General features: G+C 34.9%; 1 protein-coding gene across 1 annotated transcript in view; it reads right to left on the reverse strand.

The window, feature by feature from the left end:
* LOC135615335 (1,4-alpha-glucan-branching enzyme 2-2, chloroplastic/amyloplastic-like) overlaps positions 1-10294 on the reverse strand; it is a 43382-nt gene extending 33088 nt beyond the window's left edge. Inside the window, exons 1-4 of the mRNA XM_065113651.1 lie at positions 9910-10294; positions 7716-7870; positions 7153-7397; positions 561-659 (exon numbers count right to left, since the gene is read on the reverse strand). Of these exons, the coding sequence (XP_064969723.1) occupies positions 561-659; positions 7153-7397; positions 7716-7870; positions 9910-10042 (632 nt within the window). The 5' untranslated portion in view covers positions 10043-10294. The remainder of the gene's footprint in view (positions 1-560; positions 660-7152; positions 7398-7715; positions 7871-9909) is intronic.
* Between the last annotated feature and the right edge of the window lie 8538 nt (positions 10295-18832).

Raw genomic sequence — 18832 nt, forward strand, 5'->3', positions numbered from 1 at the left:
ACTCAAGAAGATTAAAATCTGAACCTAAAATTGACGTGATCTAGATCTAATAAAAGTAAAACCTCTAACCAGAAGTTAAATATGGGACGCATCATAAATCCAGAAAAAAATCCAGCATCATAAATAAAGAAAAAATGGATTTTAAACTGAAAATATTGAATAATTATTTCCAACTGAAAGAACCCAAAATATCTACACATATACGATCACAAATCTAGCATGAATATATTTATAAACTAGAAGTTCACCACTACGGCCCAATAGCAAGAAGGCGGTGACAGAAAGGAACAGAAAATAGGTGAGCAACCATGGCATGATTCTTTGTTGTAAATGAATGGAGATTACACCATATGCTATAGCCTAAACCAAAAATTTGTGCTAAACCAAAAATTTGTGAACACAAACACCGTTGGAAGAAAAAAATATATTCTCATTTTACGCTTCTAACAAGAACTACATTTATTATGAGAAGTTAGAACTATGATAACTTGATAGCACAATAGAGGCAAGAAACAAGGGACCATAGCTTTAATAAAAACATGAGAAAGTCAAAAGCCTACCTTCGCTGAAAACCAAAATTTTCATAGCCACGGGAAAATGCATCCAAACCACCTTCATACTGATCAATCGTCTCACGCATTTTCTTGTACTGGTCATATCTAGAAAATATTATACCAAATTATGGTGTCAACTTAAGTTCCTGAAGTTCACAGAAACATGGATACATGAACCAAAATAAGACATGTGAAATGATTCTGCCAAAAAAGAGATCAACCACCTATTGGCTGGAAAAGATTGAAAGTAAAATGAATAACCTGTCGATAATGTCATACATCATTTGACATAACTGACATCATGCTCAAATGATTTAAAATGCCCACCTACATTTATAAATATGCTCACAATTCATTTCAGTTCTTATTTTGCAGAATACCCTAATTATCTTCTCTTTATTTTCTGAGGGACTTGTGCCAATTATCTGATTCCACATATGTCCAACCCAATATATCTCTCTAAGTCTAAGTCTGTTGATCAAGATGAACTAATGAAAGCATGTAAATTTTCATCAATCCTACAATGCAGTTGGTTTGCTAAACTATGGTCCTTGGATGTTCCCCCTACTGTTATGGATTTTGAGTCTGGGTTTTTCCTATTCATATTTAACTTTGAGGCTGATTCCGTTCGTGTCCTCACTGAAGGACCTTGGCACTTCTGTGGTGACATTTTGCAACTGATTCCACGGTGCCCTAATTTCCAACCTATAACTACCACTATTAATACTGCCCCTATTTTCATCCATTTATCTAGGCTTCCAATCGAGTACTAAAATGAGGAATCCCTCTACCAGATTGCTTCTTTACTATGTCGTCCCATTAAAATTGATCCTAGATCTCTGTCTTGAACATGGTTGTTTTACACGTATTTACATTGAAATTGATATCACTAAACCTTTAATCCAGGGTTTCTGGATTGGTGAACCCAATGATTGTTTCTTTTAGGTTATTTCTTACAAAAATCTTCCTTCCGTGTGTTATCATTGTGGTTGTTTAGGGCATCGCACTGATGCTTACACTATTCCTTCTTAATTTTCCAACCTGTTTGCCCTGTATCGTTGACATCCTTGGATGGAGACCATAACCCTATGGTTCAGAGACCTCAACCAGATTCAACAAGTACTTAAGGGAATGATGAAGTTCTTTATGGTCCATGGATTCAAGTTCAAAATCGTCCCTATCGTAAGAAGACTCTAGCAAAAGGTATGGTCAACTCATCGATGGTGGCAGAACCGTCAAAGCAACCGCCTGTGAGTTCAACATGTGATTCTCACATGAAGGAACCACACAGGTCATGATGGCTTCTAACAGTTCCCTCGTCAGTCAGACCAAACACCTCTCGAACGTCCTCTATTAACAGGAAACTGCCAGTTACCAATGCTACTGATAGTTGTCATAACCTTGTCCCTTCATCTATTGTGCCTTTTGGTCCTGAGGCGATGCCTCAAAACCATACATCCACTACCACCTTAAATGCAGTGGATATGAATATGATGGAGGATCCGATACTAGTTATGCATCCAATCCATAATACCTCTTAAGCTTCTATGATGTTGTTGCCACCTGTGTCGCCTTTAATAACAAACAGTTTTGATACACTTACGAACCTTGAAAGCCCTATGCCCCCTTCTCACACAGCCGACCATTCCATTTCATCTTCCACCCCTTCAATCGCCCAGCAACTTAACCCAAATGGTCCTCTTGAGGCTCAAGAGCTTGTTGCTCATGTTGTATCGAGATTAAAATCTATGCATGACTCTACTACTCAACCCATACAAGTGGAGGAGGATATTGCTGACTCAGATCTTCTCCGTGATTTCCTTGATCAACAAGGTAAAACCCCAGTTACAAAACTTCAAAATATGAGAGTTCATACAATATCTAGTTTTAAATCCATCACTAGGGCCATTAAGGGTAAGAAGTTGAAATCATCCTTTTTTATTTCTGAAGATATTTTGCTCTCTGCAATTAGTTGTCCTATTGATATTCCTATATTTGATGGACAGCTTTCTATTTCTTCACCCTCTTTACCATGATAATTATTTATTGGAATTGTAGAGGTATTAAAAGGAAATCTGTCAAAGATTTCCTTACTTATGCCCAAAGAACATATAGGCCTGCACCAATCCTTTTGCAGGAGACTCATGCTATGGATGAACAATCTCAAAGACTAATCCGAAGCTTTGGGAAGGACTGGCGGGGGATTTCTCAATCAGCTACCGGTGCTTCTGGTGGAATCTTACTTGTTTGGTTCGCCCCTGTTGCTTATGTCCAAGTGCTATCTGTCTAATCTCAGCTAATACATGCTGTAGTTCAATTTCAAAATAGCAACCCATGGCTTTTAACTGATTTTTATACTGGTACTTCTGTTCTTTTACGCAATGATTGATGGATGAATCTTTCTGCATTAAATTTCTCTGATATACCTTGGTGTGTCTGAAGGGATTTTAGTTCAATTCTGCATAGTTCTGATAAATCCGGTGGACGTGCTTTTAACACTAACCTTTCTGTTCAAGGTTTTCATGATTTTGTGAAAAGCTATGATTTAATGGATTTAGGTTTCTTTGGCCCCAAATACACTTAGTGTAATAATCATAAGGGTCATGCTCGAATTTCTGTGCGTTTAGATAGGGTGTTTGGAAACTCTTCTTGGTTTCAATTCTTTGGTCAATCTTCTGTCTTCCATCTCCCTCAGACTTGTTCTGATTATGCACCTCTTAAGGTTCATATTCAGCTTCCGAATTCTTCTGGTACTAAACTCTTCCACTTTCAAAATTTTTTGGCCTGAATGTCCAGAAACTAACAATCTTGTCCAATCTAATTGGAATACAATCCATAATTCAAACTCTCTTTTTGATTCTTTTCATCAAAATCTTTGTAAGATGAGAAGGGTTTTCTCTCACTGGAATAGGTACTCTCTTGGTAAGTTTGAACATAATTGGATCTCCTAAAAGATTCCATTATGCTTTCGAATCCCAGCTTGAAGATAGTATCCCTACTGAATCTCAGATTCAACACCTTGCTTCCCAACATAATTACCAATTAGCTTTGATTAAACAAATTAACATTAAATGGTGGGCTAAAGCAAAATGCTCTTGGGTTAATGCTGCTGATAGGAATGTCACATACTTTCACAATTTAATAAGTCACCATCGTGCCAAAAACTTTATTAGAGGCAAGGTTTGACATACCAAAACGTACCACTCGGTACGGGCGATATGTACCAGTTCGACAGAGGACCGATATAAATGGTATATCAATACACCCCTAGTGTACGATGTGTCGGTATGCTCGGTACATACTGTACCAACAGCTAGTCGATACACCGGTATGGACCAGTAATGCGAACCATGGTTAGAGATATTATGGACCCTTCTATAGGCTTAATTCATGATACAAGTAATATTGTCTATTTTTGGTAATTATCATACCACACTCTAGAGCACCTCTCATTTTATTCAACCTAATATTTCTATGCCCAGTCTTCCCAGTTTATCTTCTGTTGAAAGTTCATCTTTAATTAAACCATTCTCCCTCGAAGAGATACCCTCTGCTGTCCATTCTTTAGGTCTTGGCAAAAGTCCAGGGCCTGATAGTTTTACATGTGAATTCTATAGGGCTTACTAGGCTACTTTAGCTCCTTCCCTCAATGTTTTTAATTGGTTTCATCAGTATTCACATGTTCCTATCAATTGGACCAAAACATTTCTCACATTTATCCCAAAAATTAAGAATCCAACTGATGTTACTCATTACAAGCCGATTGCATTATCTAATATCAATTATGAATTCTTTCCAAGGTTATCTCTAATCGCTTAAAGCCTCTTTTATCTAACCTTATCAGTTATAATTAAATCTGCTTTCCTCCCAGATCGAAGTATTTACAATAACATTTTAATTGCACAAGAGGCTGCTCATATTATGTTCTCTTCTAAGGAGAAAATTCTTCTAATTTTAGTTAAACTTGATTTAGAAAAGGCTTTTGATCACTTATCTTGGGATTCCATTCTTAAGGTTCTGAAATCTATGAACTTTCCTTCCAAATTTATCTATTGGATTAATGTTTGTATCTCTTCCCCCTCTTTAACCTGTCTAATAAATGGACATATGTCCAACTCTTTCACTAGTAGACGTGGGGAAAGACAAGGAGATCCCTTGTCTCCATAGCTCTATATCTTAATTGCTCAGATGCTTACTCAATTATTATCCCAATCAGTTGAATCTAATAAACTTACACCACTTAGATTTGATTCCTCTTGTAAGGTCAGCCATATCATGTATGCTGATGACATTCTTTTATACTTCAGAGTTAGCCAAAAATCCTGCTTAACTATTAAATCTATCTTTGACAAGTATGAATCGTTAACTAATCAACGTGTTAATTTATCCAAATCGGCAATTTATTTTGCTAAGTCCACTCCTAGAAACACTAGAGCTAATATCTATTCTTTACTTGGTTTCAAAGAAGATCAATTTCCTCTCAAATATCTTGGTGCATATTTTTCTCCTCGTCGTCCACCTTCTAGTTCTCATGAGGATCTACACCTTAAGTGTAAATCAAAGCTTGCATCTTGGCAATGTAATTATCTCCCCCAAGCTGGTCAACTGGTGGTTATTAAATCCGTCCTCAACTCCATCCCAATCCATACTCTTAGTATCAATTGGTTACCTAAGTCAACTCCTCGAAAAGTTAAAACTTTGACTAAAATCTTCCTTTAACAAAAGAATTTGAATGCCAAAGGAATTCACCTAGTTAATTAGAACACTGACACAAATGATAAGAATATGGGTGGTTTATCTGTTCAAGATTTATCTCTTTTAAACATATTCTTCCAGCTACTTGTATTCAACGTTATCTCAATAAAGATGATAATCTTTGGTGTACTGTTATTCATGCCAAATATGGATCATTTAGTCCCTGGTTTCCTATAGAATCTAAGGATGTCAACTGGAGCTAGTGCCTCTTTATGAATGCTCTTTTCAATCTTCGATGGGCTTTTATCAAAATTATTGGTAATGGCTTTCAAACAAATATTCTTAAGGATCCATGGCTTTTTGCTTTGCCTTTGAATCCTAAACCTACATACATAAATCCTTCTTCCATCCCTGAGGGTGCATCAAGTACTCCTCTTATCTGATCTGGTTGCTGGGACTCCTAGTTGCTATTGGATATGTTTGGTAATAGTTTAATTTGTCACATTAAATCCATCAAAGTTGTTCATTCTTCTTCTGATGATAAATGGGTTTGGAAGACAAATCAAATAGGCAAGGCAACTGCTAGGGGAGCATATACTTGCCTTAGACAGCAGATCTATGCCCCTTGTAACTCCAATTGGTACGACTGGCAGAGCTTGTGGAAAATTCCTGTTCTACCTAAAAAACAACTTTTTTTTGTTGGAAACTTCTACATAAAAGATTACCTACAATTGATAGACTTCAAAGATTTAATTTGAGATCACAGCAGCTTTGTTCCCTTTGTAATATTTCACCTGAAACTATTGACCATATCTTCTTAGAATGCCCTTTTTCAATAAAATTTGGGATTGTTGGAGAGACAATTTACCTAACTCCTTCCAATTAAAAGACTCTTGGGCTTTAGGTGACTGGCTCCTTGAAGTTAATGACCTGGGTTTTGGGAAACTTTTCCAAGCTGTCATAGCAAACCAATTATGGTTTATCTGGAAGGCACAGAATTCTGCCTTGTTTAACGAAAAACTCCCCTCTATTACTTGGACTTGGTCCCAAGCTTTATCCTTCACTAGCTATTATGCTAGATCCACAACCCAGTTGAAATGCAATAGATTGAGCAGCTATCTATGGGTTAAATGGGTAAAACCGCCTCAGGGATGGGTTAAATTAAATAGTGATGGCTCATGTTTGCTGCAGGAAGGTGGACTTGGCTATGTTTTCTGGGATCATGATGGTTCAGGCATACTAGCTGGGCAGGAATATGTTGTCAGTAAAATTCCTGCACAATGTGAAGCATTGGCACCCCAAACTGGACTACAAGCTACCATTGCGGGTGGATTCTCAACCATTCAAGTTGAAACTGACTCAATGCTGCTACATGATATACTCACCAAAGGTTTAAATCCACCATGGAATATGTACAGCACTATCAGCAACATCAAAGGACTACAGTCAATGCTAGATTCCTACACTGTTCTTCATTGTTATCGAGAGTGTAACCAAGCAGCCAATTGGGCTGCATCAAATGCTAGATCTGGAAAATCCAGTTCTAAATGGGCAGATCCCTACCTACCAGATCTTGTAATCCTTTTGTAGAATGACCTAAACAGGTCATTCTGCCAATACATTGAAGTCTTAATAGATTTTCTTTTTGTTTTGCCAAAAAAAAAAAATCAAAAGGAGAGCTAATAATGAAAAGGGAAATTTTTTGATTAGCAATCCAAGTGAGTAATAAAAGGTGGCCACTAGTAACAGGCCTAACTAAGAAGCAAATAAAGAAGGTGAATATTTTTGCTGCATATCTCAATGTAGGTGCCTTATCATCAGATCATATGCGAAAAAAAGATTTTTCTATCATCAAGAAAGACTCTCAGTTAAAAAGAAAAAGAAGTGACAAATGGAAGCCTACCGATAATCAAGATGTCCTCTATAACCATTTAAAGATGGATCAATTTCATAAATTCTTTGTCCAGTACCAGGTGGAGGAACAAATCTTGGTTTCTCCTGAACGTCCACGATTCTTTTTGTGGTTTGAGAAGAAACTGCATCCTTGACATCTTCGTCCATACTTTCCTCACCAATGAATTCAGAAGAGATTGATGTCTGCCCAGCTTCTGACTCCTCCATCATTAGACCAGTTGTTTCTCGTGATACCTAAAGAATCACTCAGATCTGATTATTAATTATAGATATAAGTTTGTGCACAACCTGCTTAGACTGAGAAAAAAAATAAAAAGGTATGTTAAAATTCAACTTAAACCTGTATTGCTAATGAAGTATTCACACTACAACTAAATGAGAAACCAAAATATGGTGAAAAATATATTAAAAAGGTCATACAAAATTTTCAAGAGCCTAACCGAAGATACTATGCGAAACATAAGATTCTTGTTCTCAGCATGGTTGGTAATTGTGGTGGGTAGCTGAACATAATAGCAAGACCAGCTGCAGAAAGCATATGTATAAGATCACCTGCAGATTACTCGATGCAGCTTCTGTGTCTGAAATCATGTCAGTAGAGGATGACAAATCATCACTTTCGGCACCGGGAACTAGCACTCCATCAGATGCAGCAACAGTTGTAGATGTAGGGTCAGTATCACAAGAACTCCCTGTGAGTATTATCCCTAGGAATACAATGATAAGTTTTAAAGAGACAGAAGTAACCATTTCAAGAGATGAAGACCAAAACATTAAAAGAACAGAATGACTTCCAACAGATGAGAAAACTCAATTATTCAATAATTAATTTTCTCCAGATAAGGTAGATGAAACAATAAGAAATTAGCTGACATGCTATGTAAGAATGTGCAAAAATAAGCAGAGTCAGTCAAATGGATAGATCACTATACCTTTTATAAGAGCATAGTTGCAACCTTATCTGCAGCTCTCACAAAATTACAATTTCATTGAAGTGTGCAATAAAGAAGCCATCCAGCATTTACTATGCTTTATGAAATTGAAAAGGCCCTCTTTCAGCATCTTCAGTTCCATGAGTCACAACAAGAACAATATACAATCAATAACTCAAAACAAATTCATACAACTAGTTCCAACAAATAAAGGCTCTCCAAGACTTTGTTGTATTAGGGGTCAACCCCATAGGACAAATCACATATTCACTCAGACAAAATCATTCTTGCATTTGGTTTTATCTAATTTTTTATTATCATCTGTGTTGACTGTGATTAAGGGCCAGAAGAGCTGCTGAAGTCTAAGCAATCCCGTCCTTTAATATTGGACAGAAGAAGAAGGGTGCTTTTTTCTTGCAAACAATACAGTCAACCTACTCCTTTTCCTATATAAGCTTAAGGCCAGAATTGGCAATCCCAAAAAGGAGCTTTTGATATGGATTTAAACTTCTATACTACATACTACTTGAAGCCTTCAATTTTAACATCATTGGTCTTGCTTAATATTTTCACCTTTAAAGAACACAGTCCAAGAACTAGTTACAAACCATACAGATATTTATACACAGTCTTCCACCAACCTTTGCTTCATTCATAAATCTTTCTGTAATTTGACTTTATTATGAATCTTTCCTTCTTTTTTTTATAATCATTAGAATGGTTACAACCATATACACTTGTGCCCTCAAGTATATTCCAGTCCAAAATAATCAAAATTGCAATGTTAGTAAAGGTTAAAGTTTACCCTCACCCGAAATACTCTTGCTTCTAGCAAGGAGAAATCCAAATTTTTGTGCCAAAAAATATGGAATGCTTCCTCATAGCTTATAGGCTATCTAGAAGACACGTTATCTGCCATCTCTAAATATTGAACCTCTGACAAAGATGTTAAGAAACAAAGGTACTACTTCCTACTTAGTCGATACCTCTCCCAATGACCACAATGAAACATCCTCAGTGATTATCCATGAGAAGTAAACTGCACTATACTTTCTGCAAGATTACAATCAAAAAGCTTTAACTTGCTACCGTTTATTAGAATAAACCAACAAAATCTTGGTCAATCCAAAAAAAAAAACACAGAGCATGCCATCTTTTCTTTTTTGCAAGAGAACATAAATGTGACTTTGTTCAGTAAAACCGGTTGCTATCATGCTAAAAACGAGTTCCCTAGCGTCAGATAATCTCACATACAAGGGGCAAACCAATTATGTGATAAGTCAAATCTCAAGCTGCCAGAAACCCCGGTTACCACAAGATCACGATAAAGCTCTGTATGAATGAGCACAAGCGACGAAAACGCTGCAACCCCATCTCATTGCCAAAGAAACGACCATGACACCTGGCACATCTCACTCCCCAGAACTTCCCAATCGCAGGTCTAGGAATCCAACATGTAGCTTACTTGTTATGCCCAGGGTCCTTGTACCCTCACCACCTACAGAATTCCTCATCCTATAAATGAACCGCCTCATTCTTGCCATGAAGCGATAAGAAAATCAAACCCTACATGCATCTACTTTCTAAATCTAAGATCATGCCACATTCTAAACGCTGTTAGAGGAATTAAAGAAGAAGAAAAAAAAAGTGATAAAACTAACGGGAGTGCACTAAAAGGACGGTAATATACACCAAGAAGCAGAGCACTCACACGTCGATTCAAAGGAGTGAAAAACAAAAGATGGTGTGATTATAAGAAGATATACACACACAACAAAGAACAACAACATAAAGAGTCGAACAAAAGCACGTACCAGCGAACCGCTTCTTCCTCGAAAGAAGAGAGAAGCTGGCGCCGGTCCTCCGCTTGCCTTCGAGACCGGATCGCGACGACGGCCGCGCGGTCCGCGCGGTGGGGAAGCGAATCCCCGCCAGTGCGAAGGCCATCGCACAATACCCCTCTACCAGGGTTTACCAAAGATAAGGTTGCGGGTATCAAATCGATCGGACCTGGAAGACCGGGTGGGAGGAATGAGCAGCGGAAGGATAGACGAGGAAGATACCAGTGAGCGTCGGATAGTCTCGAGAGAGAGAGAGAGAAAGAGAGAGAGAGAGGCGTGACGGATCACGATGCGGAGCGGGGCAACGGAGGGCTCCGCTTTTAGTTGATGAGCTCACGGGACTGGTTTGCAGGTACCTGTGATGAGCGATGCATGGGGATAGGAGTTGGGGTCCAGCGGATTATAGGAGGGCAAATAGTGGACACCGGAAGTGGGTAGGGGTAAGCGGTAGTGGAGGCACGTCAGCGAGTGAAACCAACGGGTTCGGCAGGCTTTTCGCCCGAACCGAACGCCGTCGATGAAAAGGCCTTCCGCTTTCGGGGTAATCGTTTTGGTTTACGTTTCACTTGGGTATGTCATATGCTTTGAGATTCCAACGGTGATTCGTTTGGGGCCTTCGTGATGCACGTCAGGATCTGCGGAAAATAAGAACGAACATATTTTTCTTTATTTATTTATTTATTTTATGAAACATATTTTACCTACAATTACTATTTGTAATTGCAACTATTTCGATGTTTGTATGTACAAATCCCAAATAGAATATTAGCTAGCAAGTATAATAATTTAATACTTTTAATGCATTTGTCTAGTAAGAAATTTTTACTCTTGCCTCATTCTTTTAACGAATAATATCCATTTGTAAAGGAATACTAAGAGCATAACTAACTCTATAAGAAACTTAAAATGAATAATATCCATTTTTAAATATTTTCTTTTTTTATGTGTACAAGAATGTAAGTAAGATATTAAGATAAGGATTTTTCCGGGCCATACAATAGCAGGAAAAACTATAAGGGGATAGTGTATTGCTATCAACCATTTCTCTAGTTTTATATATATATATATATATATATATATATATATATATATATATATATATATATATATATATATATATATATATATATTCTCAAGGTTTTATAATAGTGCATTATACAAGTATATTCTTTTTTTTTTTTTCTCAAGATATGTTCTACATACAAGTACCCATGTGTATATATATATATATATATATATATATATATATATATATATATATATATATATATATATATACAAAATGCTTCGGCATAAAATAAAGCAATGTGACATATGCCAATAATATTTTGTCGGAACTAAAATTATATATATATATACATATATGTATATATATATATGTATATATGTATATATATATATGTATGTATACGTATATATATTTATATGTATGTATATATATATATATTTATATGTATATATATATATATGTTTATTACTGTTTGACAGTAATGATTATGATGTTTTTGTTATGAAGTTCATCCGCAATAATTATGGTGTTTTTGTTACGACAGTAATGATTATGATTGGACATTACGTAATTATTTTTTTATGATGAGCTGTTTCTCTCATCGATGATCCAAACTATTAGCGTTAGAAAACAAAGTCAATATTATCCAAAGAAATACTGATGTTGTTGAATTATTTGTGATGTGGATGTCAGGGAAGATGTTTATGTGATGTAGTGCTTATAGTGTTTTTGTCATTGTCTGTTTTAAACAATAAGGTTTTACAGTGTTTTTGTATATTTGATAGTGTTTTTCTTATATACCTGTAGAACATAGTATGGTTTTATAATGTTTTAGAAATGTGATACAGTATTTTTTTTAAAAAAAATATCTATTCTATATTGTAAGTTTTTACACAATAAGTTTTAGTAATGTGATACAATGTTTTTTTAAATGTTTATTTCAAATAGTAAGATTTTGCTATATTTTGTAATTGTTTATTAACTTTATTTTACATAATAAAGTTTTACAGTGTTTTAGTAATGTGATACAATATTTTATTAGATGTCTATTTTACATAGTAAGAAGATTTTATGGTGTTTTAATATTTGTAATACAGTAAAGTTTATAGTATTTTGTTAAATATCAACTATATTAAAATACTACGATACAACCCGAAAAACACCACTATTTAATGAATTGGCAACTACAAAATTACAACAAGAATTGTGACAATCTACACAAACAATGGTTTTGGCCTAACTGTCTGTCTACATCTTTAACATCTTTTTTTTTTTTTTTTTTGTATTATGGACTGATTCAATCATCGCCTTTCGGTTCGATCATCATCGTCATCTTCACATGGAGTTCCTATTATGGACTAATTCAATCATTCGTCGTCGAGTCTAATATTGCTTGTTTTATATTGGAAATATGTTTTTTTTAATGTTTCTATCAAAAATAACTTTCACAAAACAAATATATAGATTCAAAATTATATAACCAATGGCCACATATATTAGAGCATGAGTAACTAAATAGCTGAAATCATCTGCATATATACGTTCTATTATTAATGTTGACTATATAACCATGTTCAAGAATGACTATATTTGAAATTCACAATTAGTACGAGGTAAAAATCCAAAGAACCTAATCTTTTCCTTTGATTTCTTTTATTTGCTCCTCAAAACAACTCCCTCGATTGTTTCACTATCGAGTATAGAACCATTCTATGAGTTTTATTCTTATCGTCTCTATTAAAAAATATATCGGTAAACTAGGAACAAATCTTAAGCAAGGAATTCATGCTTTTGAATCCATTGGTGGTTAACATTGAATATCAACATCTTGAGAAATAAGTATTGGCAAATCTAGTGATAATTATTAGTGTGATGTTCTCTCATCCTTTCCTTTGTATATATTCATTAAATTTATATATGTTTGCAGCTTTAGCTATAGTCTAAAATAATTTTATCGTTTCATGATCTCGAACATCACTAACAAGATATGTAGCATACATACAATATTCATGATGAACTTATGGGAAGATCTCCTTAATAGCTATAAAGAATACTTGAGTTTTAATCATTAATGATATACAATAATTAAACTATCATGATATAACTTCATAATTTTAATAGAAACCACTATTTTCAATCTCAATCATGACAAATGCAAGTGAGAATAGATTATTTGCACCACCCACCCTTGTAGCCATTAATAAATCACCAATTAAGTGAGCTGCATCTGTTCCAAACACAGGACTTATATTAATCCTAAAATTCTTAATACAACCTCCAAATGCCCAAAAAAACTTGTTGAAACCTTTGTTTAGATGTTGTCGACAACTGAACTATATTGTATCATAGTTGTGAAGCTTAAGTTTTCTTTAAAATGGGATTAAGTCTATATATGACTTAGCAAAATCTCCATGGACTTTATTCATTGCTATCTCATGTGTAGATAAAACTTTTTATAAGATACGATAACACCAAATCTTTTTTTTATATATCAATAATAATCATCTTTGGTGTATAATCCTGATTTACTAATACCTGATCTTTAATTTGATCAGCTATGAACTAGTTAGAACACTCATAATAGTCTTTATTCATTCTGCGTGTATTGCATTAGTGTTCATTTAAAAGCTTTGTAATTCAATAGCTTTCTTTCAACTCCACGAACACATATCATCTATCCACAATCACATCCAATCTTAATCTTCTTACTTGTTGTAATCTTAATTAGAACATGCTTTTTATCAAAGTTTCTTTGTATTACATACTCTTTGACAACTTATTTGAACTCCTCTCCATCACAAAACAACCAAACCACAAAATATTAATCCCAAATCATAATATTTTGACATAACAACAGAAATAATATTTTTGAAAATGATCTTTTGTTTACCTATCCAAGAAATAAATCTTTGGGTACAATATTCTCATTTTCCACAAACATCACCAAAGTATTTAATACGAAATTATCATCTCTATATCCCAACTGGCTAACACTGACGATCTTGATCTTCATCATGCTTAACTCTCCAATATCATCATTGTGTTTAATCATCCTTTATATAAACATCTTTATCAACAAGATCACCATCATTATTTATATATATTCCAGTTAATGTCTTCTTCAACTTTATATGTTATATGTTGCTCGACCAATTTAATTTCAATAATATTATCATTATCAATATGAGTCATTTAAATTAAATCTAAATGACTAACTTTAAATTTGGTTGTTTTTATTCCTAATATGAGTGATATTTCTATTATCTCTATACGTTGACCACAGACTAGTGTGGACACTTCTCCTTTGATTATCAATATTACTAACAATAAAGAATATATCATCCGAAAGAACATCATATATATATATATATATATAGAGAGAGAGAGAGAGAGAGAGAGAGAGAGAGAAAATAAAAAATTTAATTTATTAAATTACTTGAGAATATAATTTGAATTAGAATTTTTATTAGAACTTTGACCTATTTTGAATTGCTAAAAAGGTTTAAAGGTAAGATAGCAACATCACATCACAAATCATCTCACATTTGTCAACTACCTTCATCAAATGATCATAGATTTGAAAACAATCTAAAAATATTTTGTTAAGGTATCTTTATGAAATGTTTATAATATTTTCATTCGAATTTCCAAAACGCTATAAAGAGAACATCAAAACATTGTATATGCAATATTTTAGTAATTCTTATATTTATGACACTACGAGCAACAATGTGAAAAGTTGAATGATTATCAAAATATTTGTTCCTACTTTCACTAAGGTTTTTGAAACTTTAACCAAATTTGAATCACTAAAAAAGTTTAAAGATGAAACAGTGACATTACATAATAAATCACCTCGGACTTATTAATTATATTTGCTAAATGATCATGGATTCAAAAAATAATCTAAAAATATTTTGTTAAGATATTTTTATGAAATATTTACAATGTTTTGACTCATATTTCTAAAACACTATGAAAAGAACATAAAAACAATATATATGTAACATTTCAATATTTTTTTTATATTTCTTACATTACATTTCATATACATAATTGTGCTATGAAATCATTTGCATTGTGAATTCGGAAACACAGATAAAAATATTTCTTTACAATATTTTTATAAAGTATTTTCCCGAGGGGTGACTAATTGGGAGAAACCCACAAAGAGAGCGTTTACACTGAAAATGCCGATGATAATAATGTGAAAAGTTGAAGGATTCTAAAAATATTCATTCCTATATTCACTAATTTTTTTAAAAGCTTTGACCTATTATGAATCGCTAAACAAGTTTAAAGATGAAACAATAATATCAAATCATAAACCATCTTAGATTTATTAACTCCTTTCACCATCATGGATTCGAAAAACAATCTAAAAATATTTTATTAAGGTGTTTTTATAAAGTGTTTTCATTTGCATCCGTAAAACACTATAAAACGACCGTAAAAACACTATATATAACATTTTATTAAAATTTTGACCTATTTTGAATCGCTAAAAAGGTTTAAAGGTAAGATTTGAAGACAATCTTACCTTTAAACCTTCATCAAATGATAAAAATATTTTGTTAAGGTATCTTTATGAAATGTTTATAATATTTTCATTGGAATTTCCAAAACACTATAAAGAGCCAAATTTGAGGTATTTATAGGCCTCAAGAGGATTTAAATTTGGGCTCCAAAATTTGAATTCTCTTTGGGTTCCCGATGTTGGGCGATGGCCCGATGTTGGCGGTGCCACCGCCCAGCCAAGCGGTGCCACCGCCCAGCACTCGGGTGCTGGACGGTGCAACCGCCCAGCCCAGGAGGTGTCATCGCCTAGCTCTCGGGTGCTGGGCGGTGCCACCGCCCAGCTCTCTGGTTCACTTGTTTGGCTTAATTTTAGCCCAAACCAAATCTGCCTTTGGGCCTAGTTGGCCCCTAACCAGGATATAGGATTATCTCTTAATCCTAATCCTAATTACAAGTGAACTACATAACAAAACACATCCTAAGCAAGTTTTCAACCGCGAACGTCGAGTCTTGTTCCGGCGAGCTTTCCGACGAACTTTCTTTCGATGGACTCCCATCAAGCTCCTGAACTTGTGATGACTTTAACGAGTAGCCGAGCCTTCTCGGTGATCTTTGTGAACCTCTGACAATCTCTTCGGTGAACTTCCGAAAATTCTGACAGGTTCCCGATTTCTTCTCGGTTGGTTCTGGCAGCATCTCCGACGATTCTTCGGACTCTTAAATGTCCATCGAACTTGACTCCGGTATCCTTGCTTTATGTTTTCTAGTTATCGTAGTTAATCCTGCACACTTAACTCAATAATATAGATTAGATCAATTAACCCACCAATTGATTATATTATCAAAATCCGAGATTCAACAATCTCCCCCTTTTTTATGATGACAATCAATTGATGACGGAGTTAAACATAACTCCCCCTATCTATATGCCATATTATGAGAAGATAAAAAACACTTGAATTCCATGCCATTGGATTCAAACATAACCCGATAAGTTCTAACCATAGAGCTTATCGTGATCCTCATTAAATAATAGTAAGTACGAAACTTCGATGAAAATCATAAGTTAAATGAAAAGGGACGAATTTTACTACAACAAAAGATAAAGATTTTCAATATAAATTTCATGATATAGATGTAAGGCATGCTTTCAATATGATCAATCAATCTTGTGATACTTTCAAGGATTTTGCAAGGCATATAAGATATTCATATCACACAAGTTTTTGTAATTCATATAAGTCATGCTATCGTTATGGTGTAAGTCATCACTTAGTCATCACTTCTCCCCCTTTGTCATCAACAAAAAGAGACAAGCAAGCTAATTGATGATCATAGAAAAAAGGTTTAGCATTTAATAGTAAACAAAGTTCATCATTCAAATTTGCCAGAAATAGTTTATCCAAAAGAAATCATCATTTATGCAGATCAAAACAGTAGTTATCTAAAAGGAAGGATCAGTTATCGTTCAATCGATGACAAACTTTGAACTTGTTGTTAAAAGCAAACAGAACAGAATAAAAAGATACATCAATTTAATCCTTAGGAGGTAATCCACAGTGCTGATACATGATATCTATTTTTTCATTCATTTGTCATAGTGTCTTTAAAATTTCAACTTGTTGATTTTGAATTTGTTCTTGCTGTGATTTGATCTGAGACAGTTCCGCCATAATGAGATCTTCAGAGGAGGAAACAGGAGCTGAAGGTGCTGCGCCAAAGGGACTAGGAGGAGGAGATTCATTCCCCATAAGAATTGGTGTTTCGAGGTGTTCTATTGGTGGAGGAATTGGATCCGTCCTTCTAGGCTACCTAACCCATATGTCATTGCTAAAAGTGCACCTAAGTCTTTTCAGTAGGTTTTTATTTATTATGTTATATCGATCATTTTGAATAGATTCTTCATCGGGTGGGATGCAAATGTCATAGGCATGAAGAAATCTAGTGATTAACCTCACATATGGCAACATAGTATCTTTAGCCATAATATCCTGCATGTGTTGCCGAATTAAGTACCCAAAATAATTATGCTGACCGATCATAATCCAATACATGGTACTTATCTCTATTTGACTTATTTCGTCAAGATGAAATTGTTTGGGGAATATGATGCTTGTGATAATGTGATGAAGAATTTTAGAGTTGAAAGGCAGTAAGTGTTCACAGCTCTTGGGTAGGAAGTCAAGGTTTGGATTTGCAAAAATTGTTTCTACGGCTTCGGTATAGGTTGCTCCTATTGTGTTGACGTCCCATTTACCTTTAAAATAGCATCCCCTATCTTTTTCAGTTATGCCAATTAGCTCACAAATGGTGCTGTCAAATATTCTAATGGGTGTTCCTAGAAGGTAAGTGCTTAGGCTATCGTTGTCCTCATATAGGTTGGCATAGAACAATCTAACTAATCGCGGATAGATTGGTTCATCTATTTGTAGTAGAGGTAGAGCTTCTAGGTGTGCAAACCACCTAATGGGTTCTAAGTCCTCTAGTTCATCCAGATCAACGTATTTTCCCTTATGGATACATCGTGTTTCAAATTTTGGAAAGCTAAGGGCTACCTCTTTTGATCTAAAAAGATCATGGTCAAATGAATCTCCTTCAATCCTTTTTCCTTTTGATCTCTTAGGAGCCATTATCTAAACAAGATGATGAAATTGTGAAAAATAAGCAAGGGAAAGAGAAAAGAAAAGAGGGAATGGGATACCAAAAAGAGGGATTTCAAGTGTTACCTTATGGAGATTATGTTGAGAGATGGAAAGCTTGGACCACCAAGAATCCTTCTCCAATGCTTCTAAGAGTTAGAATGAGGGTTAGAGGGAATGGGAGAGGGTTTTGAGAGTTTTTCTTCGGGTTGGGGGCGGTGTCACCGCCGGCCCTAACCCCTCGGGTTAATAAGGGTCGTTTGGTCGGTGCCACCACCAAACCGAGCGGTGTCACCGCCTGGCGCCCGAGCGCTCAGGCGGTGCAATCGCCGGATCTGGTGGTGCCACCGCTGGCATCCCGCGGAGGAAAGAAAAAAAAATTTTCTTCCTCCCTTTTGTTTAGCTTCTTCCCTCAAGATAATAAGTTATACTTTAATGGATCATTTTGAATTGAAGAAGAAGGAAGAAATCAAATCCACAAAAGAAAGGAAAAGGACGAGTCATTTTTCGTGAAGCTCATTTTAGGGACAATTTAACATGCCTAATTCCCTTCTAATGAATTCAAATTGATCTTCGTTCAAAGCTTTTGTAAATATATCTGCTAATTGATGCTTTGTGTCAATGAATTCTAGAATAATATCATTGTTAAGGACATGATCGCGTATGAAATGATGCCTAACGTCGATGTGCTTAGTTCTAGAGTGCAGAATTGGATTTTTAGTAAGACATA

The sequence above is a fragment of the Musa acuminata genome, chromosome BXJ2-6, assembly GCF_036884655.1.
Source record: "Musa acuminata AAA Group cultivar baxijiao chromosome BXJ2-6, Cavendish_Baxijiao_AAA, whole genome shotgun sequence".
NCBI lineage: Eukaryota > Viridiplantae > Streptophyta > Magnoliopsida > Zingiberales > Musaceae > Musa > Musa acuminata.